Below are 22691 nucleotides of genomic sequence, written 5' to 3'. Positions count from 1 at the left end.
GAGTGGGGCAGCGGTTTGACAGCCACTATATCGAGCCGCACAAAGCACCAACCTAGGGATTGTGGTTCTTTCCGCCCACCGTTTGCCCAGAAGGCAAGTGACCCTGGGCAGAGTGGCCACTGGCACTCCAACCTCATGAGTGTCTCAGCTCCTGACTTGATGGGGGCAGGGGAGCGTGGGGAAGAGGCGTGGACACCACACCAAAGGAGAATAGGTCAACCAGCCTAGCAAGACAGCGCAGGCTTATTGATGTCTCAAAGGCAATTCTTTCTCAGGACATGGCTGAGGCTTTGGGAGAATCTCTTCCCACCCCTCTCTAAGTTTGGGAATTAGAGAAAGCTTTCTTGGGGCCCCCTGATGCTGAATGTTCTTAACATGGTGGGCCAGACACACACCAGAGGTTTTAAAAGTATGAGTTTTCAGCAGAGGGTAAGGTGCCAGAGACAAGGCCCTTGTCGAGGAGAGAACCCACGCTGCCTGAGAGTACCCTGAGAGCTTCATCTTTCAACACTACAGTTGCTGACACGACCATTTCTTCCCCCTCCTCCCAAGCAGACTTTCACCCAGAGAGGCAGGGCTGGAACCGTGGGATCAGCTCTCCTTAGAATGTCTGAATTACGACTTCCTCTTCCTGCAATGATGCTGGGAAAAGCCAAGAGATTTTAGGGACAGATTTCTCCACCAATAGACAAGAAGGTGGTGGCCCCATTGAAACATCCAAAAATATATAAACCCAAAAATACCATTAACCAAAATGTGGATTCCAAAAATAAGCCCCAGGGCCTGTCTGAGAACTATTGGGAGGGGCGAGGAAGATGGGCGAGGCTTTGGCTCCTTTGTCTGAAGCCAGGCAGCCCGGCTCGAAGGTCCCCCATACCTTTGTCTGGAGATGCTGAGCTCTGTTCCCTGTTGACTGACACTTTGTTCATGTAAATATACTCCTCATCAGAACCTGCAGAAGGAAAGACAGGGAAGATGTGGCTTCATGTGACTTGGTGCCTCCAGAAAGAGACAGCATCCACCTAAGGTGTTTTCATATGCTCAGGACCAGGGAGGACACTTGGCAGGGTTTGGCGAGATGGCTCCGTGACCCAGAGCACTTGCAGTGCCTGCAGAGGACCAGGGTTCCATCCTCAGTGCCCACAGGAGACTCTCAACTGCCAGTGACTGCAGTCCTAGGGGATCTGCTGCCCTCTTCTGGCCTCTGCGGGCATCAGGTGTGCAGGTGATATACATAGATACACACACAGGCAAAGCACCCATAGGTGTGAAATAAAATTAAATGATTATGGAAAAGGAGCAGTTAGGATTTCAAGCTGAATAAAGACTTAGTCCTAGGGACAGGTGGCAGACTTCTAGTGTAGAAACAGCAAGGTGCTGGCTGTTGGCTCTACTACCCTGGGGTTGGGGAGTGGAGGAGGGAAGGCTGGAGGAGGAGGAAGGCTTCGGGATCAGAATGGGTAAAGGGTAAAGGGTAAAGGGTAAAGGGTAAAGGGTAAAGGGCAAAGGGCAAAGGGCAAAGGGAAGGGCATTCATCCATCTCTCAAAGGGCTACAGCACATCCCACAAACTAAAGATGTCTCTGGATCCCCTTGGCACTGTGTACTAGTTCCTATCTGCCTTTCTCATCCTGACATGAACCATCACAGTGGACTAAAATCAGAAGTGTCTAGATTAAAGCAAACCTCACCGAGGGCCTGGTAAAACCCTCCCAAAGCCCAGGGTGGAGATGGGAGGTCAGCTTCGACTAGGGGAGAAGGGGTGGCTGAGTGAATAAATCATCCCAGGACAAGAAGGCAGGGAGCACCAGCCCTCTGCTCAGTCCTGAAGACAAGTGTGTAGTAATACAATCATGCCCTCCTTTAAATTGCTAGTCTCTATATAGGTCAGGTCACTGCTCTGGTTGGTGCCTGCTGGCAGAGAGGAGACAGCCTCCTGCTACATGCCTGGTTCTTAGCCTCTCTACCCCCATCCTTGGCGGCTACCTAGGAAACTCTCCATGGCTTGTCCTCTTTCTCGAAGTCCCTTGATGGTCCCTCTGTGGCCTTAATTTGCATTTCCTAGCAACACATAGCCAGTAAATTCCTGTGGTTAGACAGTGTTCCTGAGCCAACAGATCCAATGCAAACCTTTGCCAAAGGATCCAGTTTTCAAAAACAGTCTCTTCTGTTTATGGCCATAGACTGCTGACTGTGACCTGAAAAGAAGCTTAGGAACCTGGAGGGGATCGCTTCTCGGCCTTTTGGCTAAGATCAAGTGTAGGAACCTGGAGGGTCCAGGAGAGGGAGGCCAGATGAGCCCTCAGCTATCAGCCTCGGCAGCGCTATCTCAGTGTCTGGCCATGCTGGGACCTTAAGCAATATTGCCCCATCCCCAGATATCTCAGTTAATGTGATAGGGGTTGATCATCTTAGGGACCAGCTAGGGAGAAGTGAGAGATGGTTTGCCAAGCTCTGCTATGAGCAGCAACCTCTGGAAAGAACATCTCACCTCTGTGCCTCAGTTGTCCTATCTGCTCAGATGGAAAGTGATAGAGGTAGAAGCCTGCTTGCTTTGACCGAACAGAACTCAAATTTAGTGAATATGGAAAAAGTAAGATTAGCCTTTGGCTAACAAAGATTAGAGGCAAGCGACGCAAAGGCTGGGGATACAGCAATGGCAAAGCAGACCACGGCACCTCAAGTTCAGACGCTTCGCCAGCGCTCTGCAGGAGCAAATGGCTTACCAGAGACTGTAAATAGAGTCATGCTGGCCTTGATTTTGAGGACAAGTTTACATCAACCCATCCTTCTTTCTAGCACGTCCACTGTCCTGAGGGTAAGTCCCAGCACATAAGTAGAAATTTACATGAAGTTCATTGTAATATTGCCTTCGGTCATTGATGTTATTTGTTGTTTTATCGTATAATTGTAATTGTATTCCATTGTAATACTGGTTGTGTTATTCGCTACAACTGAAAAGCCTACTGACAGGGGAGAAGGGGACCGGTCATCTGCAGAGAGTGGCCCTTCTCACAGAACTGGGGTCAGGTAGGAGGAAAGTCTAAACATTTTGGCTACAGTCGGCTGGGCAGAGCACGTAAAGTGCCTCTTGTGAGAGGGACAATGGCTGGAACACCCTGGAGACAGGGAACACAGGAGGCATGTTTCTCACTGGCAAAGGCATGGCATAGCAGACTGCTAAGTCTCTGTTAGAAGAACATTCAATCCATGTCCTACTATCAGCCACAAACACAGGGGCCTACTGGCTAAAAATTAAAACACAGAAAAGCCAGATAGGGTGCTGGAGAGATGGCTCGGTGGTTAAGAGCACTGACTGCTCTTCTGAAGGTCCTGAGTTCAAATCCCAGCAACCACATGGTGGCTCGCAACCATCTGAAATGAGATCTGACACCCTCTTCTGGTGTGTCTGAAGACCGCTACAGTGTACTTACATAATAAATAAATCTTTAAAAAAAAAAAAAAGAAAAGCCAGATAGATGATTCCATTTGAAAATTATGAAAACATTCACATAGGTGCACACACATGTACACACATGTACACATGGGCACATGTACATATGCATATATACATACATGCACACACATGCACACACATGAACATACACACACAGACTCTCACACTGCACCCAACATGTGAGGACCACAATCTATCTTGAAGGGAGCAGAGTAGCCGCCTCCCCTTCACGGCTGGAGAGTGGGCTGAGTCTGCAGAGATGCATGGTGAGGCAGGGAGGTCAGGAGGAAGACAGATGCTACAATGGGTGGGGGTGTAGTAGGATTCGATCTTGAGTGGCAAGTTTAATCCAGTGAGACAGACTGGGGAAGAAGGGGAACACAATGGTTAGGTCTGCCTACTCTGGCTCCAACACTCTCAACTTGGGACCTCTGGTTGGGTGACTTGCCAAGCCCTGGTCCCTTCATTGGTAAATGCCACACCACCAACCTCCTCACAAATATTGAGATAAGGATTAAACGACATAATCCGAGGCCCTGTGCACATCCACATGGTCCTAGGCACAGTTAGTACCATCTGTGTTAATTCTTTATGGTTTAAGCAGTGTAGGGAGGACCACAAGGCAAAGTTCTCAGATATGCGTAGCAGCAACTGATACATGAGTATCACCCCTGAGAATTTCAAGAGGTGGTCAGGAGCCTCAATATGGCTGAACACATCCATCAGAGGTCTTGGGGATCTCGGGAGGTACCCCCGATCCCCAAGACCCAGATCCCCATAGCTCCCCACCATCAATCTGTAGCAGAGGATGAATAGGAAAAGTCTGAGAGAGCAAAGGCTACCCCACAGGGAACTGTGCAGCATGCTAAGCCCAAAGGGATCCCAAAGGCCAGGACACAGGCACCAAGAGCCACAGGTCAGACAGGTGATGACAGGCTTCCTCACACGGCTGTCTTTATAAGACATTACAGTGTTGCATCTTTAAAGGTCTGGGATCCTGCTGTTTGAAGGGTTCCATCAATGAGTCCTCTGTGAGGTGATTCATTCCTTTCCAGCCTTCCCTCTTTGTACTGTGCATCCCCTCTGCTTCCCACCAGCGCTTCTTTGATGTGCAGTCTGGGCACACACTGCTACAGAGGAGGAGCCTGGGAACCATGGGTGAGTGACCGGGTGAGGGGAAAGGCAAGCTCTTGATGATAGGGAGTGGCTAGCCAGCGTGGTTCCTCCAGAAGGGAAGGCCTGCAGGAATCTAGAAACACTTCAGCTTACCACATCTCTGCTCTGCAGGGAGAACACACTTGCTACCAGAAGCAAACAAGGATAGAGAGACCCCAAAAAGCAGCCCGTGAGATTCAGGCTAGATTCAGGGATCTGTCCAGATTGTGACAGTTGGAACAGGTACACTCTTCCCTTCCCTGGCAGGGACAGTGGCCACTCCTGCCAAGAGGCAGATGGACCTGGTGCCCTCTGATGTCCCCATACAGCCTGCTTACTCACAAACGCCAGACATAAAAATCAACTATACTCAGCTGTCAGCAGTTCACGAGGGTTTTCTTATAAAAGCAATTCTGAATTTGCTAGAAATGAAGCCATCTGACCAGAAGAATTATACAGGAGTATTCAGAGACCGCCAAGCCTTGCAGCCAAAACACGTGAACATTGTAGCACCTAAGCAGACAACAAGAAGTACATACTCCAGCGATGAAACGAACAAGGTAGCAGTGCACCCACAGCTCCCGCGAGTCTCCAGGGGAAGTCGCGGTACACACAGTATGATGGCATTTACACACAGTTCCAGAACAGGAACCGTCTTAGGTGAGAGAAACCAGCGCAATGCCTGCCTCGCTCGGAGTAGAGATAAAAGGGAGATTACAGGAAACAGGGCAAGACTGAATTTAAGAAAAACAGCATATGTATATGCATATGCATATGCATGTGGGGGCCAGAGGTCAACTAGAAATCTTGGTCTTTAATTGCTTTTAGCCTTTTGCTGTAAATGTCTATGTGTGTGTGCGAGTCTTTATTTACACGTGCATGTGCACACATGTGTCTGTGTGCGTGTGAGTATCAGCTCACCTGGGCAGATACACATGAAGGCCAGAGGTTGAGACTGAAGATCTTTCTCAATTGCTTCCCCACCTAATTTTCTTGGCCGGCACCCCGTGGAAATGTGGCCATCTCCACCTCCTCGTGGAAATGAATACAGTCGCGTGCTGCAGTGCCTGGCTTCGTGGGTGCCGGGGATCGATCGCAGGACTTTAGAATCTTGTGCTGTAAGGACTGACTGACTGAGCCAGCTTCCCAGCCCATCAGATGACAGGAGTATCTTGTTTAGCTTTAGATAGGGGTTACTCTGGTGTCTACAATGATCAAAAGTCTCTGGATTTCATACTTATGGTCTGTGTGCCTTATTGTATGTTAATTGTACTATAAAATGGTGGAAGATTATGAACTCGTGTTTCTGTAGCCACTAACCTTAAAGGTATATTTTCTTCTCCCCTCGGGCTATAGAATGCTAGACAACTTATTTAAACTCCATGGTCTGAGTCCCCTGTGGGAACAGCACCAACTGCTCAGGGTTGTCTTGAAGGTCATACAGTTCATACAGGTACAGTCTCCTGGACCAGAACACAAAGAAGCCCTCGATATTCATAACAACTTCCTGTCTCTTCTCTTTTAACCAGTAGGGAGAGGGCTTTGAACATAATACCCCGCTTAAATTACCACTTGCCAGCCGATGTGTGGTGTGAAGTGTTTTGAGGGTTTCCAGCCAAATCAGGTTAGCAGGTACCACTGTTAGGAGCTAAACTGTGTCTCCCTGACCCCCTCCATCCTGCTTCATACATTGAATGCTAAACTCCAGGGTCCCCAGAATTTTTATTTGGGCATGGAGCCTAAAACTGAGGTTACCAGGGTGATCCCTAGTTGAAGAAAGATGGAAGACACAGACACACACACAGAGGTGGCTGTGTGAGAACACGCCAGGGACAAAGTCCTCAGGAAGAGCCAGCCCTGCCCACTCCTTGCTCTCAGGTAGCTGATCTCTGGAAGTGTGAGAGGAAAGCTCACGCTGGACGCTGGATGGACTGCCTGAGGCCCCAGGCCCATACTTACTGCTGCTCTTGGTGTAAAGCCGCAGGAGCTCCGACAGGCCGCTCTTCTTCAGCACGGCTGCGCTGCTCAGGTTCTCCTGGTCGAGGACCTTAAGGAAGTCGTCCAGCTCTGTCAGCAGCTGCTCCAGGGCTAGAGATGAACACAGGAGAATGAGTTTAGTGAACGCTTCCCTGCAGACCCAGTAGAAAGGGGCTCCTCCTGAGAGGCCTGGGAGAAACACTGGCTTGGGAAGGTTATTCTCAGCTTCAGGGTCTTGGTGGGAGAAATACACACCCTTGAGTTTAAGATAGACAATCTCAAAGGGAGCCACAGGCCTACCCGTTGCTAAAGGAGTGATGGTGGCCTGGCTGGCCCAATATTCTGAGGGTGTCACCTCCTTTTCCTATGTCTGACTTCACAGAGTTAACAAGGAGAAGAAAACACCCTCCAAAGGCCTTTGCTGCCTGCTGAGCTATGGCCGGGGCAATGCTTATCACTCTGTCTTTCTCTCCAAAGGACACTGGTCTTGCAACTTCATCTTCTCAAGTCATTTAAATAGATACTTTTAAAAAAAGATCCTTCCGTCAAACCAAATACTCTTGTTTTGCTAAAGGAACATAGTAATAAAATGACTCCTAATAACATTCTGTTACAACCACAGATCAGTGCCTCAGTCCACCACCATCAGAGGCGCTTCTGCCTGCAGGAGATGGGAGGTCATTCAGAGCCCCAGTTGGACAGATGGACAGAGTACAGACAGTGAGAGATTTTGGAGCACTTGGTCCTAAATGGGGTACCTACTTCAAACCTCCCCCATTAGGGCTCAGGGAGCTACGGTGAAGAGGAGGCGGAAAGACTATAAGATCCAGATGGATGACTCCAAGGAAACAGCATCTTCCAGACACAAGACCGATAGACATTGGCACTCATAGCCCCTATGGTAGCATTCCCGAGCCTGTCCGGGGCCAAGCCAGACAGAGTCTCAATGCTGAGAGGGAGAAGCAAACACAAGCTCCCATCCCTAACCAAGACAACCTTTTCCCTTTGCAGCAGTTTTCTCTAACGGAGTCTCATTGGGTATATTAGCCACACTTAGAGGCAGGCCCCACATTCAGCACTAGAGAACCAACTCAACATGAACTCAGTGGTGCTTTTGCAGATTTGGGGGGGGGGTTGGGGGGGGTCTCACTGCTTTGCTAGGGCATGTTCTAACTTACCGGACTCTTGCTTGTATGTTGTGGTTTCTGTTTTTGTGTTTTTATGGGATGTGTTCACGGGAATGCACACATGTGTCTGTGTGTTTCTCTGTGTGTGTGTGTCTGTGTATTTCTCTGTGTGTGTGTCTGTGTGTTTCTCTGTGTGTGTGTGTGTGTATGTGTGTCTGTGTATTTCTCTGTGTGTGTATCTGTGTGTTTCTCTCTGTGTGTGTCTGTGTATTTCTCTGTGTGTGTGTCTGTGTGTTTCTCTCTGTGTGTGTATGTGTGTGTCTGTGTTTCTGTGTGTGTGTATTTCTCTGTGTGTGTGTCTGTGTTTCTGTGTGTGTATGTGTGTGTCTGTGTATTTCTCTCTGTGTGTGTATGTGTGTGTCTGTGTATTTCTCTCTGTGTGTGTGTGTGTGTCTGTGTGTGTTTCTCTGTGTGTGTCTGTGTGTGTGTATGTGTGTGTCTGTGTATTTCTCTGTGTGTGTGTGTTTCTCTGTGTGTGTGTCTGTGTATTTCTCTGTGTGTGTGTGTTTCTCTGTGTGTGTGTGTATGTGTGTGTGTCTGTGTGTGTCTGTGTATGTGTGTGTGTGTCTGTGTGTGTCTGTGTATGTGTGTCTGTGTATTTCTCTGTGTGTGTTTCTCTGTGTGTGTATCTGTGTATTTCTCTGTGTGTGTGTGTTTCTCTGTGTGTGTGTGTATGTGTGTGTGTCTGTGTGTGTGTGTGTGTGTCTGTGTATGTATGTGTGTGTGTCTGTGTATGTGTGTGTGTGTCTGTGTGTGTGTGTCTGTGTGTGCCTATGTGTGTGAGTCTTCTTGTGCTTTTTATCTGTTTTTAATTCTGGTGTTGTTTTTTGTCTGTTTCTTTTCTGTAGAGAGAGTAGAAGGCGGCATAGATTTGGATGTATGGGGAAGTGTGAGGACCCAGGAGGAGATGAAGGGAAACCATGATCAGAATATATTATGTGAAAAAAATGTTTTCAATTAAAAGGGGGCTAAGAAGAGTTCTTCCTCCACTGAAATGCTGGACTCCAAGGCTGATTCCTGTGTGGATACATAGCCCTCTAAAATACAAACCTGTTCATGGATGTCTGCAAAAGAGCTTTTCCTGCTTGTCATGCTGACTGGAGCTGCCTGTGGCTCTGTGTGTGTGTGTGTGTGTGTGTACCCACAAAATGTCCAGTATTTACTGACTAAATGGGAGAATGAAAGAAAACAAACCCACTCACGTCCTATGTAACAAAAGCTCTCCACGGGTTCTGGGTCAGAACTGACGGGAAGCCACTGACAACCTGGCATGTCCCACCTCACAGAAACACTGGAAAGGATCCACTCTATGTTTCTAGTTTGTCTTGTCATGCGTGCATTCACAGATATATACATTCAGACATACCCACCTGGGATCTGGGCCTCACGAATGCTGGGCTGCCGTACCACTGAGCTATGTCCCCTATGGCTTTCCTAGCTTATAATTCTTCCCTCAATTGGTGTGACTGAAGCCAACTTACAAAGTTCACTGTTTGGACTACTGTTCTAAAACTTAGACCCTAGATTGCCAAGCACTGGCTCTTGCTTTCCTTGTCCTTGGACCACTTTATCACCTTTATCACCACCACCACCACCATCATCATCATCATCATCATCAATTTTTCAGAATAAGGATTGAACCCAGAGATTCACACAAGCTTAGCAATCATTCTACCAACTGAACTCTATCCCTGCCTCTTCTTACATTTTGAGACAGGGTCCCACTGAATGCCCAGGCTGGCTTTGAACTCACTCTGTTGTGCAGGCCGGCTCAGATGTGAAATCCTCTTAACTCAGCCTCTGGAATAGTAAGTAGCTGGGGAGTAGTATAGATTTGTGTCAACCAGGGTTGGCTTGGGCCACACTTTAACAATGGCCTCTAGGAGCCAGTGAATGGTTGGGAAAAGAGTCAGGTTGCTGGAAACCTGAGCTTCTTAGCAGCCATCTTCCTGGCATTGCTGTTCAGACCTATAGCCACACCAATAAATTATAAGTAGCCAGAAAGGGGGTGGGCATTGGGCACACCAGCAGAAGGCAGTGCAGAGAGATGCTTCCAGGCAGTCTAATGTCTATACAAGAGGATAAGACAGAGAGGAGAGCCGTCACCACAGGGATGGGAAGCATCAGTACGGGAAGGACCCAGCATCCATCCATCCAGCAGCCTCGTTGCTGAGTGTGGTTCTACCATCAGTGTCAGAGGGGCCTCTCTGCTGGAGCATCTACTTTGCCTCCCCCTAACCCCGGCTTCCTAAGGTCACAATACTCTCATCCACAGTGACAGCGTCACAGGACCTAGGTGGATGGGCAGAGGTGGGACAGTGTCACAGGACCTAGGTGGATGGGCAGAGGTGGGACAGTGTCACAGGACCTAGGTGGATGGGCAGAGGTGGGACAGTGTCACAGGACCTAGGCGGATGGGCAGAGGTGGGACAGTGTCACAGGACCTTGGTGGATGGGCAGAGGTGGGACAGTGTCACAGGACCTAGGTGGATGGGCAGAGGTGGGACAGCCCTGGAAATGGCAAGATGGAGTTAAACAGAAGAGAGGGGAAGCAAAATGACAGCTCTCACATGGCGTAGAGTGAGCGGGGAATGCCTCTATCCCAACTTCATAACTTAGAACGCTGGCGGTCCACAAGCAGACCTGGCCTGCTGTGGAGTAAGCAAGGACTGAATCAGGCTTGGCGTGTGCTGGTCCCAGTGAAAAGACCGAATCCAGCAGATCTCTGAAATGAGAGGCCTTCACTGGGGTGGGGGGTGGGGGCCTGTTGCATTCTGAACAGCTATTCACAGCCTTCCATCTGCTGAGACGATGATGAGCTCAGAGGAGAAGCCAGCACAAACCAAGGGTGGAGGCCAGCAAAGAGATCTCCCAGCCTTGTACTTGGCTCTGTCAGACAGGAAAACTGAAAGGGCTTTGCAAGGGAACTGGGGTCTAGGTTGTGTTTTCCCTGAACTTCTGGACCTCTCAAAGAGGCCAGGCCTCTGCGGCCACCTCAGTCCCACAGAGAGGAAACCGGGTGACACTAGAAATGTGTCCTCACTTCCTCATCCCTAGCCTTTCCCAAAAGCTGCCCAGTTTCTGGAAAACGGTCTTTGTTTATGTCTTGCACAAGCAGATGCAAACTAAGCCAAAGGGTATAAGCAACATGTGTGTGCCTGGCCCTGAGGAGCCAAAAGTAATTCATATTGGTCCTCAGCACCCAAGGGGTCATCTATTGAACATCCAGGGTGAGACCGGATTGATATAGGAATGCCCCCAGTGTTGCAGGAATGCAGAGGACCGGGGATTAGCAGGGGCTAAGGGAGCAAAGTCTAGGGGTTAGCGGGGAGAAGAATTTACAAATTGGTCGTTGATGCAAGCATAGAGCTTACTGGGCAAATGACTGTATCACAGGCACACAGAGCATGGGGCTTGATGGGGAATTGGCTTCAAAGGAAGAACTTGAGTCCTGAAGCCAACAAGGAGCAGAGGCGCTCAAAAGTGCTTTTCCAGAAGTGGAGATGAGAAACTCTAAAGACAGGGAGGAGGGACCAATGGGTAGCGAGATCAGTGAGACAACGGCCCAAGTACAGACCGGAATGATGAGGGTTGGTTTAACCAGGATGGCTGGGCACCACCGTCTCCAGTTCTCACCAGTACTTTGCAAGTGTAGCCATGGGAATGGAAGCGCTGAGGCTGGATCTTAACCCGACTCAGTTGCAACCCCAGCGAGTAGGGACAGTGGGTCCAGGTTCAAAGGACTTGCTCTCTGCAATGTGTCGGCTGGCAGCGTTTCCATCGACCCGCGATGGGTGATTGGAGCCACAGCTTCCGAGTTCTGCTGCCTCAGAATCAATAAGCAGCGGTTCACGGAGAACGGAGCAGAAGAGGAAGGCGGGAGGAAGCCCGTGATGGGTGGAGCCAAGGGATATTACCCTCTTAGATGCAGCATCTACCAGGGAAGAAGCCAAGAGCCTAAGAGGCAGAGTGACAGCAGACACGCGCCCTACAGACAGTGGACATGCGCATTATGAACAGTGGACATGCGCCCTACGGACAGCGGAGCTGGAGGCTGTGCTTCTTGACCTGGGCTGGACACAGCAGTACCTACTTGCTTTGAGAATGGCAGTGGCATTTTTTTTTTCTCCTAGAACATTTAAGGGAAGCGCAAGCGTTAAAAGAGACATAGCTTGAGGAAACAAGCCTGAAGATCCATGTGAGACTCTGGGGACCAGAATGCACCATTTCCCTTCTTTTCTGGATCCATGTTACAGTATGCTCAAGTGCCCTCTTCATGAAGCCACGGGTGACCAGCTACACTCAGCTCTCTCGCCAGCTCCATCTCCCCTGCTCCCCTGGTTCCTTTCTGTCCAAGCCAGTTGTCCTGAGTCATATCAGGGCAGACATAAGCCCTTTGTGGTCAAGAGTCAGGCTTGGTGTATTTGGGCGCTTGGTGTATTTGGGTGCTTGGTGTATTTGGGCGCCGTACAAGTTACTTTTCACGGCATTATGGGAAAATGCGTACAACTTAGGGAGGGAAGGGTTTGCTTTGATGGGATAGTCACAGCAGGAAAGGCAAGGGCGACAGGAACGTGAGGTCACTAGTCACATGGCATCGGGGTTGGAGCTTGGTATTCTGCTCGCCTCTTTTTCATTCCGTCTGGGACCCCAGCCCATTGGGCAGTGCCATTCAACATGTAGGGTGGGTCTTCTTAACCCAGTTTAACTGCTCTGGAAACAGCCAGATAGGCACCCAGAGGGCTGTTGCTATGGTGATTCCAAGTTTCATTAGGGTGGCAAGGAAGAGCACAGATTATCGAGCAAGATGCCAAGGACCCAAGAGGTGGCCAGCCTTCCTCCCAAGACATCTTTTAGGGCTTTGACTACAAGCTCTTGGGAATAACAATCAACAGAGGCAAGGCTCCAATTTGCACCAACCCCTGTGACATTCTTCAACCCCCAGGGCTCAGAAGGGCAGGCCAGCCCTCGGAGGAATGTGGCTGTTCCATTGAGGCTCGGGGACCCTGCTCACCACATTTCCCTTCGCCCCCAGCATCCCCCATGTTTTCATTTAGATTTCTTCCTTGTCCTTTGGTGGATGAAGGGGAAATAAGAAGATAGTTCATTCTGGAAACTGTAGGCCCTTGTGTGGGCTTTCCATCTTGGCTCTGTTAAAGTTCAGGGTTGTCTGCTCGGGGTGGTAAACCATCAATAAGGTTCTTGTTTGGGACTTCAAGGCCCACGCAGAGCTAGACCGTGCAACTGCCCGATTTATCACCCTCCTCCTCAGAACCTCCCCACCCCCAGCTGTCCTCAGCCTGGACAGTCACTAGGTCCCGAACTGAAAATGTCGCCAGCACACCATGCCGGCTGAGATTCACGGTCTCCTATCGTCTCAGGCCCACTTTTATTTATACAGCTGCATTAGCCGAAGATCCATGGTTCAGTCCGATTTTCCTTTCAAACACCAGACTAAGCAGACCTGTTCTTTATAAAAGCTATATTCCAGAAAGGCGTGCGTGCATTCTCTTCCTGACTCCCAGAAGACGCTGGAGACCAAGCCACCAGGTGCAGCATCCTTGAGAATGTAATTGCTGGGGCCAAGGGCAGTCAGGGATGCTGGGAAGGATTCCCTGAGAAGCTACAGTGTCACACAGAGGTGACTGTGAAGCTGCAGATAACTCACAGGTTCACCGTGAGAAAAGAACCCTCAGGTTCGCAGGGTGGGCCCCCCCCCCTGAGAAAATACCCCTTCACCCACTTGAGAAGAAAAACTGAAGTCCAAACAGCCTGTTCCTTCAAAAATGCCAGGAATGAACCTACTGTGTGCCCATTAACAGGAAGTACGACTCCGTTCTTTCTTCCATATAGTGTACATACACACATACACACACACACACACACACACACACACACACACTTTCTTTCATATAATGTACATACACACATACACACACACACTTTCTTTCATATAATGTACACACACACGTACATACACACACACACTTTCTTCCATATAGTCTATACATATGCACAGACATTTGCATACATACACACACACATACACATTTTCTTCCATATAGTGTACACACACACACACACACGCCCCATCTTGACAGTTTCACAGTTTACAGACCTCTGGCGTGAAGTATACAATGTTGTTATATACAACTATTGCTATCTAATTCCACAACGTTTACTGTAATATCCCCAGTGGAATCCCACTCTGCAGTCATTTCTCTCTCTCTCTCTCTCTCCTTCCCCCAGCCCAATACTAAACCCTTCCAGCTCTGTGGTTGGCCTGTCCTGGATATAGTGTATGAATGGGATCAGATAACATGTGGCCTCCTGTCTGCCTTCTTCCACTTAGCATTACGGCTTCAAGGTTCTGTGTTTTGGCAGGCATAAATACTGTTTTCTTCTTATGGAAAACATAACTTCATTCTGTGGACTTACTGCATTCTGTACATCCATTCATTGCTGGTGAGGGGGTATTATTATTATTATTATTATTATTATAGCAGAGATAGTTTCTAGAGATAAAGCTCGCCCTCCATTTTACTGTACCAGGCTTGGCAAACAAACTTTGCAGCAGCGGCCACTAGCACAGTCAACATACATACAGCGTACAGCCACCACTCAAGAATGAGTCTCAGAGGGAAACCTTCCTCTATGCCCAGAGCATGGAAACTGCTTGACCTTCAGAGCTCAACTCCTTCAACTTAACAAGCAGCATCCATGATCCACAAGGACACACTGGAGATGTGGAAACCTGGTTGGCTCTGTGTCCATCCCTCGCAGAGCTGCACACTCAGTAAAGAATGCAGATTTCCTCCAAAGAGGAAGGCTGCTCTTCAGTCAAGGGAAGCTGAGAAGTCTGGCCCTTCTTCTTGCTGTGTAGTGTTCCGTTTCATGGATGCCAGGCAACTTTTAAGGCTTGTCTGCTGGCCCTTATATACAAACCAGGAGGTTCCTAGATCTTCATACCAATGAGTTGCCTCAAAGACACCTCACTGTTGATACTCAGTGACTTCCCTGCCTTAAGCACAGTTATATGTTGCGACTCTGAAACATTCACATCAAAGGCAGAGGACATGTGCACTAGGGACTTTGAACCCTCCTTATGCCAGGCCTCACCTCTAGAGATGCACTCACGTGGTGGCTTGGGGCTTCGAGAACTTTAAATGTTTCCCAGGTGAGTCTAAGGTTCCTGTGGGACCATATGACAGAATAAATGAGTTCACTAAAAGATAAAATTATCTGCTTTGCGAGCAGCCTTTTTACTTCATAAAAATATTTATGCACAGCCCTTTCAAACTGCGCAACTCAATTCTGATTTACACACGGAACTTTGTAGATCCACACTTGTTACATGAACTTGGATGCACTTGGAAATATTTTTCTTTTTCCTTTTGGAAAAAGGAAAATATTACAGAAGGATGTAGTGAGACAAGGAATAAAGATATTTCTCTATTTACATACTGCCCGGCTCAGCTCTCTATCCTGCTGGGCAAGTGGAAGCTTAATGCTGCGGATGAGCACCCCCAAGGTTTCACAGAGGGCCTCTCAGCTGACTTGGACCCAAGGGGACTGGGTCAGAGTGTAAATAGCTTTCTCCAGTGTAAATATCCCAGAAGTCATTCATTATCTCAGGCTCCAAGAAGAGGCTGAGGGGCGAAGAAGGCTTTTACTAGCAGTGAATGCTCTGTTCCCCCCCCCCCCACTGGGCTGACCTTCTAGAGTCACATGACCATCGTTTTTTTTGCAAGCTCTGTTTTTTCTCACCTATCTTTTGGGTCTCATCACTGAAAACACTTTCCTTATGCCTCACCCTTGGAGTTCCCGGATTAGCTGAGTGAACATGGGGGAGGAAGACATGAGACAGATGCTTGCTGCGGCTCCCAGTACTAGAGAAACAACTGGAGTTGCTCACAGCTGACCTCTCAAATGGAATAGACCTCCCTTAGGAGCAGAGTCCCAACCCCATCCAAGGAGCCAGCTAGAATGCCCAACTCCAAAGACTGGGCCCTGCAGAGACTTGAATGGTAACAACTGAAGACACCACACCAAACACATAGAGGCAGAAAGAACTCTGAGTCTGCTACCATAGTGCCTTACAGCATACCCATTCACCCAGCCCTGCCAGCACAGGCTATCTGGTGACTCACTCTATTTTTCTATTTGCCCCATGAATAGAGAGGCCCTGGAAGCTCTATATGGGCAGGGGCCACATATGTTCAGGGTTGGCTTCCACCACCATGCCAAAACAGGTCTTTTGGAAAAGTCAGAAAACTGTTGAACACCATGCTGACAGATGGACAGACAAACAGACACACACACACACACACACCTCCTAATAAACGAAGTTAGATGGGTTCTTTTAGTAGCCCAGGCAAAGACTTTCCAGTCTCTGGCCATAATTCCAGTCCTTGCCTGAAATGAGCAGGCAGGGGCCTGCCCTGGTGGCTGGTGACTTGGGAAGACACAAGTCATTTTCCTCCTAACATGGCATCCTGAGAGGACTTTCTAAAGGGTATAGAGAAAACCAGGCTAAGCAGAGCTCCACACTCCCTCCTTAAACTCTATAGCCACTCAAGGGCACACAAGAGCAAGCGCAAGGACACTCCAGGTCTCTGTGACCTTCAGGATCCAGGCCAGACAAAGAGGCTTTGGGACTAGAAGGTCTTTGTTCCTTCCCCAGTGGGGACATTCCTGAGATGCACTCCACCATACAAGCAGAGTCTTTCAGAGATTTTGGGGGGTAGGGTGGGGGAGGGTTAGGGGAGGGGGAGTGGCAGGGGAGGCACAGAGATTTGGCTGGGTATCCCCTCCACAGGACAAAACACAAAACAGTCACAGCCCACCTCAGTCTCAGAGCACGGTGGCTGGGTGTCAGCAAAGTCTGGGGAATATTGTGTGGAAGCCAAGCTGGAAAATGATCAGAAAAGCTGTTATCTCTCGGTGGAAGAGTTACAGGCGACCTGTCTGTCCTTCCTTCTGCCCTCTCCTGTTCCTCAACACGGGGTGCGTGCAGAGAACAGAAAACCTCAGTAGCCACTGTATTTTCTATTTGATCTGTAAAGTCCACCTTGTCCCTGCTCATTTGAGTTAGAGAGAAGGACACATGCCAAAGAGAGGGAAAGACGCCAGCAGCATCCTAACTTAGTGCCCCTCCCCAGAAATCAGCCAAAAGTAATTTGAAGCCACTGAGCTCCATGCTACATAGGACTCCACTACCAAATCAAGGTCAGATCCAGAAACTCAACTGCCCTGCCATGGAGTCAGCCCGACAGGAGGCACTGGTCTCCATCTCCCTCCCTGAGCTCCCATTCAGCGTCCAAAGACGCCAGAGCAAAAGTACTTCCTTCAGGTGCCAAGGAAGCCAGGCAGAGAAACAGGCTTCCTGGGTCCCCAGCAGCTTTGTCAGGCCTGACCTGCGGTGGCCATTGGAACCTGGAGTGCTTCTCATGCTTGCCAGATGGTGGAGTGCCCTGGAAGCCAGCTCCCCAACTTCTGAGCACCTGGTCTTGAAGGGCTTAACCCTACTGTGCTTTGACCTCCATGTCTGTAAGATAGTGTTGGTGAGAAATGCCCATCACAAGACAGATCTGAGGAGTGGAAATGGCCCCACAGATGCTTACATCGAAGGGCACGCATTGGCTGTGAGGTAAAAATCCTAACTCCATCTGTACAATGATATAAAAAAAACTCCCTACAGTCCTTTACTGTATCATTTTTATGTATATATGAGTGTGTGTGTGTGTCTGTGAGTGTGTATAAGAAAAGGTGTGGAGCCTCTAGAGCTGAGTTTTGGATGGTTGTGAGCTGCCTCACACAGGGGCTTGGAACTGAACCCTGGTTCTCCACTGAGCCATCTCATCCTCTAGCCCCCTCCCAACGCTGCTTTAAACACACACACGTGCATTATAATTTCAATAGAATAGCTTTCAAAAGCTGACTGGTGATGGCCCCCATTTGATATTGCAGGACTACCAAACCATCCTGACAGAGGGCAGTAAGGACAGTGTGGGAAGATTTGGGGTTAAGCCCTCCCTGAAAGCCCCCTTCCCAGAAACTCGTAGTACAGAGGATAGACAAACATTCTCAAAGCTTCCCGTGGCTCAGGACAGGCTTCAATGGGTTAAAGCTAAAAGTGGGGGTGGGGAGGTTGCACTGTGGTTAGAGCTACTTTTTGCAGAGGACCTGGGTGTGGTTCCCAGTGCCCACATGATAGTTTACAACTATAGTTTATAACTCTAGTTCCAAGGGATCTAGCATCCTCTTCTGGCTCTGTGAGCACTAGGCATGCACACGGTACACACACACACACACACACACACACACACACACACGCAGTAAATCTTTACATCCTAAACCGACCCCAGAACAGGCAAGGAGAATCAGAGTTGACACCAAGCTGGAACTTAGGCGGCCGCCGGGTCCTCTTCTGTCTTCTCCTCACATCCTCCTGTCATCTCTGCCTCCAACAACGCTTCCCTGACTAAAGAGCAGGCACAACACTGCAAATGTAGCTGATCTGAAACGAATAAGCCATGACTGTGTGCAGTGGAAGCGCGCGGCTGTCTCCTCTTCCCCAGCTTCCGTTCCCAGGAGGAGCAAGGGCTCTGGGTTTGATCTTAGCTCCACAAGCAAATGGAGGTTGGGAGGAGGAGGAAAGGCAAGGGAAGTATGCACAAGTCCCGGGTTCAATCCCTAGCACTACCACAGAGAAAGGTAGACACCGGTCATGAGCCATCCTCCGGGAAGGCCCTCCCCCACTGAATTAGTTTTGTGACTGTGACAAAGTATCACACAAAAGCAACTTACAGGGGGGTTCTCTTGGCTCACAGTATAGAGAACAGTCTCAAAGCAACAGGAACCTGAGGCATCATTGGTCACTTTACATCCACAACAAGGAGCAGAGAGAGACATATGTTGGTACTTAGCTCACTTTCTTCCAGTCCCCGCCCCCGGCCCTCGGGTTGGCACCGCCCACATTCAGGGTGGACCTTCCTAGTTCCATCAAACCATTCTAAAATTCCCCCCTCATAGCCGGTGTCTCAGTTAGGGTTTCATTGCTGTGAAGAGACACCATGACCAAGGCAACTCTTACAAAGGCAAACATTTAATCAAGGGCAGCTTACAGTGTCAGAGGTTCAGTCCATTATTATCATGGCGGGAGGCACGGCAGCGGGCAGGCAGACATGGTGCTCGAGGAGGAGCCGGGAGTTCTACATCTTGATCTGAAGGCAGCCAGGAAGAGACTCTCTTACCAAGTGGCTAGAGACTGAGCACAGAAAACCTCAAACCCTACCTACATAGAGACACACTTCCTATAATAAGGCCACACCTCCTAGCAGTGCCACTCCCTATGGCCAAGCATTCAAACACGTGAATCTACAAGGGCCATACCTATACAAACCACCACAGCCAGTATTGGCCTCCCATGGTGGTTTGAATTCACTTCATATTGACAAGAGACTCAACTACCACACCCACTGTCACCACATGTGGTTTTTGTAGAACCAGAATCTTCACCCCTGATGCCACAGGCAGTCACAGGACTTAGGATCTAACCAAACAGGGTATCCATCCCATTCCAGCAGCCAGCGATTGGCTTTGGGTTGGAAACGTGATCAGAGCCAAGCCAAGGAGCGTCCGTTTGGGGGCTACTAGAAAACAGACAGGTCTGTACTCATGGTCAGCCTCAGGCCACTGTGGCCATCTCAGGAAGGACTACCTGAAAGAGAAGCATTCTCTGGGGAGTCCGGACAGCATCAGCTTGGCACTGAGATTCAGCTGCGGCAAAGGAGTCTTTCTGTTCTGTCACTACGTGTCAGTAGGCATCTCCTGTGTTTGTTTCAGCCAGATTGGATTTCCTTCCAAAGTGAACTACCACAGCACATTTCTGGCCTTGGACTCAGGGCCAGGCAGTCTTCATATGAAATCTCACTCTATCTAGAGAGATAGGCATTATCAAGCCCACATCTGAATCCAAAGGAAACTACCCAGTTCTGCCAGGGCCACAGCTCAGGATCAGCAGGTCCTTCCGGCCTCACTCCACCCGTCTGAGCCTGCTGGATAGTGGGGACCATTTGCTTTTTAAAACAGATAACAGAGGGGCTAAGGGTGCAACTCCATGGTAACCAGGCACTTAGCATGTTGGAGATTCTGGGTTCAAGTCCTAGCAGTCCCCAACAAAACAAAGCAAGAGGCTACAGGGCAAAGGGAATTCAAAACAATCTAATAAAAGCAGTGTGGGGAAAGATCCAAGGTGGGGAGAGGACACTTTGAGAAACCTGGGCTACAATGTCATCAAGACCTGGGGTGGGGATGTGACCTGAGGACAACTGCAGAGAATACTGAAGCTTTCTTAGAAATAAAAGACATTACACAGTTCAGTGAAGCACAAGGCCCCCAGGAAGGAGTGTGTGTGTGTGTGTGTGTGTGTGTGTGTGTGTGTGTGTAAAAATACTATTTGAAACCTTCAAAGATCAAAGATCATAGATTTCAGAAATGTTCCATGGCACAACTTCCCCTAGCAGGATCTGAGAAATGTCCAGGGATTGAATATTCCTACAGCAAAATACACAAATATTTGTACTAAATCAAATAAACAAATGATAAAGTTACCTCATTACTTCTGGGAGGAATTTGTCTCCACATTTGTCTTTGCCTAACCAAAAAAAAAAAAAAAAAAAAAAACCCAATCATCACCCCTTTTGTTCAGCCTGGGGTTCTGGAAATTAATGGGGCTGTGGCCCTGGAGAGGGAGTGTTAGTCACCCAACAAGAAGCAACACAGGGTCGGAAAGATTATTTTGGTTCACAGTCTGAGGGGATCCAGCCCACTCTGGAAGGGAAGGCAGGGTAGAGGCAGCTGTGTGGTGACAAAGCATACAAGCTAGGACTCTTCAATGCTCACAGCTTGATGGCACAACACAAAAAGGGCACAGGAAGTGCAGCTGGATTATAAAACCTCCCCCACTGATCTGCTTCCTGTGGCAAGGTTCCCCTCCTTAAAAGTCCCCCCCCCCCCACACACACATTCCAAAGAGAGCAATAAGATCTTCCTAGCCAGTGTTCAACAATGTTGTGAGCCTTTGGGGGACACTTAACGTTCAAACCAGAACAGAAGAACTTCTCAAGGTCTCTTCCTTCTGTTGGGAAAACTGCCTTTTAAGGCTCCCACATGCTCACTGTTGAGGTCTCTGTGGATGATGGTGAACCAGCCTTTAGTTTTGGGGAACTAGGAACTGAACTTAGGGCATTGCACATGAGACACACGAGACAAGCACTCTGCCATGTAGCTATGCCCCCCCCTTTCTTAACTATTCAGTTTTTGAAGTTTATTTCTATGTGCACGCGTGCATGCATATGGATATCAAAGGGCCACACTGATTTTCTTTCCCCTCTTTCTGAGACAAGGCCTCACTCAGTGGCCCACTCTGGGCTTGAACTTGCAATCTTGCCTCAGCAGATAGACTAGCTGGCCTGTGCTGTCAGGCTCAGCTCCTTCCCATGCTTTCAGTGGGCAAACGTGAAGCCATGAGTAGGAAATTTACAGGGCTGTGGGTAGGGTCCTGTCAATAATGCCACGCAAATAAACTCTGCTCTTACCTAAGGCTCATGTGGAGATACAGCTTGCCACATGTAATGATTAAGTACATGAGATGTGGCTATTCTGAACTGCAAAAAAAAAAAAAAAAAAAAAAAAAGATAGAAGTTTGATAGCATGTTGAAATAAAGATATTTGTGATGCATTGATTAAATATATTGTGAAAATTAATTACATCTGTCTTATACGTTTAACTTCCTATATATAGTATGAACTTGCATGTGTATATATGTGTACATGGGCACTCTTTGGGGATTTTATGTTTTTTAGGTCAGCATTGGTATAAAGCTTTCACAATAGACAGAACATTTTATGGTTGTTATTTTGTGCTGGGGATTAAACCCAGGGACTTGTACATGTTTAACATTCCCAGCTTAGAAGGAACAACAGGATGGGGATGGGGGTGGGGGTGGGGGTGGGGGAGTTAGTTGTGTGTCATCTTTTGACAATAAATCAATATACACAGAGGTAAAGGGATTTCCCCCAAGTCGCACAGTGAGTTTGTAGAAATTTGTAGTATTAATTCACATTCCCTATCCTGAAATCACTGTTCATAGTCTTTCTAATGTTAATCTTGTGTCCCCTTCATCACAAAGAATCGTCCTTTAATGGAAGCTTCCCAGGAGCCGTGAGGAGGCCTGGAGGGAGCTTTTCAGGATCAACCAAGGTGTGAAGGAGCCTCAGAACAGCATGGCCTAGACCAGTGGTTCTCAACCAGTGGATTGGGATCCTTTGGGGGCCAAATGACCCTTTCATAGGGGTCAGCTAAGATGATAGGAAAACACAGCTACTTACAACTCATAACAACGTAGCAATAAAAATAATGTTATCGTTGGGGTGCCCACAACATAAGGAACTACATTAAAGGACCCCAGCATCAAAAAGGTTGAGAACTGCCACCCTAGACAAAGACTATCGCTTACTCGGTGTCCTGGCTGGGTTTGTGTGTCAAGTTAACACAAGCTGGAGTTATCACAGAGAAAAGAGCCTCCCTTGAGGAAATGCCTCCATGAGATCCAGCTGTAAGGCATTTTCTCAATTATCGATCAAAGGTGGGAGGGCCCATTGTGGGTGGTGCCATCCCTCTGCTGGTAGTCTTGGGTTCTATAAGCAAGCAAGCTGAGCAAGCCAGTAACATTCCCTCCATGGCCTCTGCATCAGCTCCTGCCTCCAAGTTCCTGCCCTGTGTGAGTTCCTGTCCTGATTTCCTTTGGTGATGAACAGCAATGTGGAAGTGTAAGCCGAGTAAACCCTTTCCTCCCCAACTTGCCTCTTGGTCATGATGTTTGTGCAGGAATAGAACACCTAAGACACTCA

General features: G+C 48.6%; 1 protein-coding gene across 1 annotated transcript in view; it reads right to left on the bottom strand.

The window, feature by feature from the left end:
* Nucleotides 1-22691, bottom strand: part of Afap1l2 (actin filament associated protein 1 like 2) — a 95201-nt gene that overhangs the window by 30843 nt on the left and 41667 nt on the right. Inside the window, exons 2-3 of the mRNA XM_021151564.3 lie at nucleotides 6571-6699; nucleotides 878-952 (exon numbers count right to left, since the gene is read on the bottom strand). Coding sequence (XP_021007223.1) covers nucleotides 878-952; nucleotides 6571-6699 — 204 coding nt within the window. The remainder of the gene's footprint in view (nucleotides 1-877; nucleotides 953-6570; nucleotides 6700-22691) is intronic.

Source organism: Mus caroli, unplaced genomic scaffold (genome assembly GCF_978045245.1).
Source record: "Mus caroli unplaced genomic scaffold, Mus_caroli_1 scaffold_20, whole genome shotgun sequence".
Taxonomy (NCBI): domain Eukaryota; kingdom Metazoa; phylum Chordata; class Mammalia; order Rodentia; family Muridae; genus Mus; species Mus caroli.
Note: the sequence above shows the minus strand (reverse complement) of the source record. Positions and strands in the feature narration are given on the sequence as shown.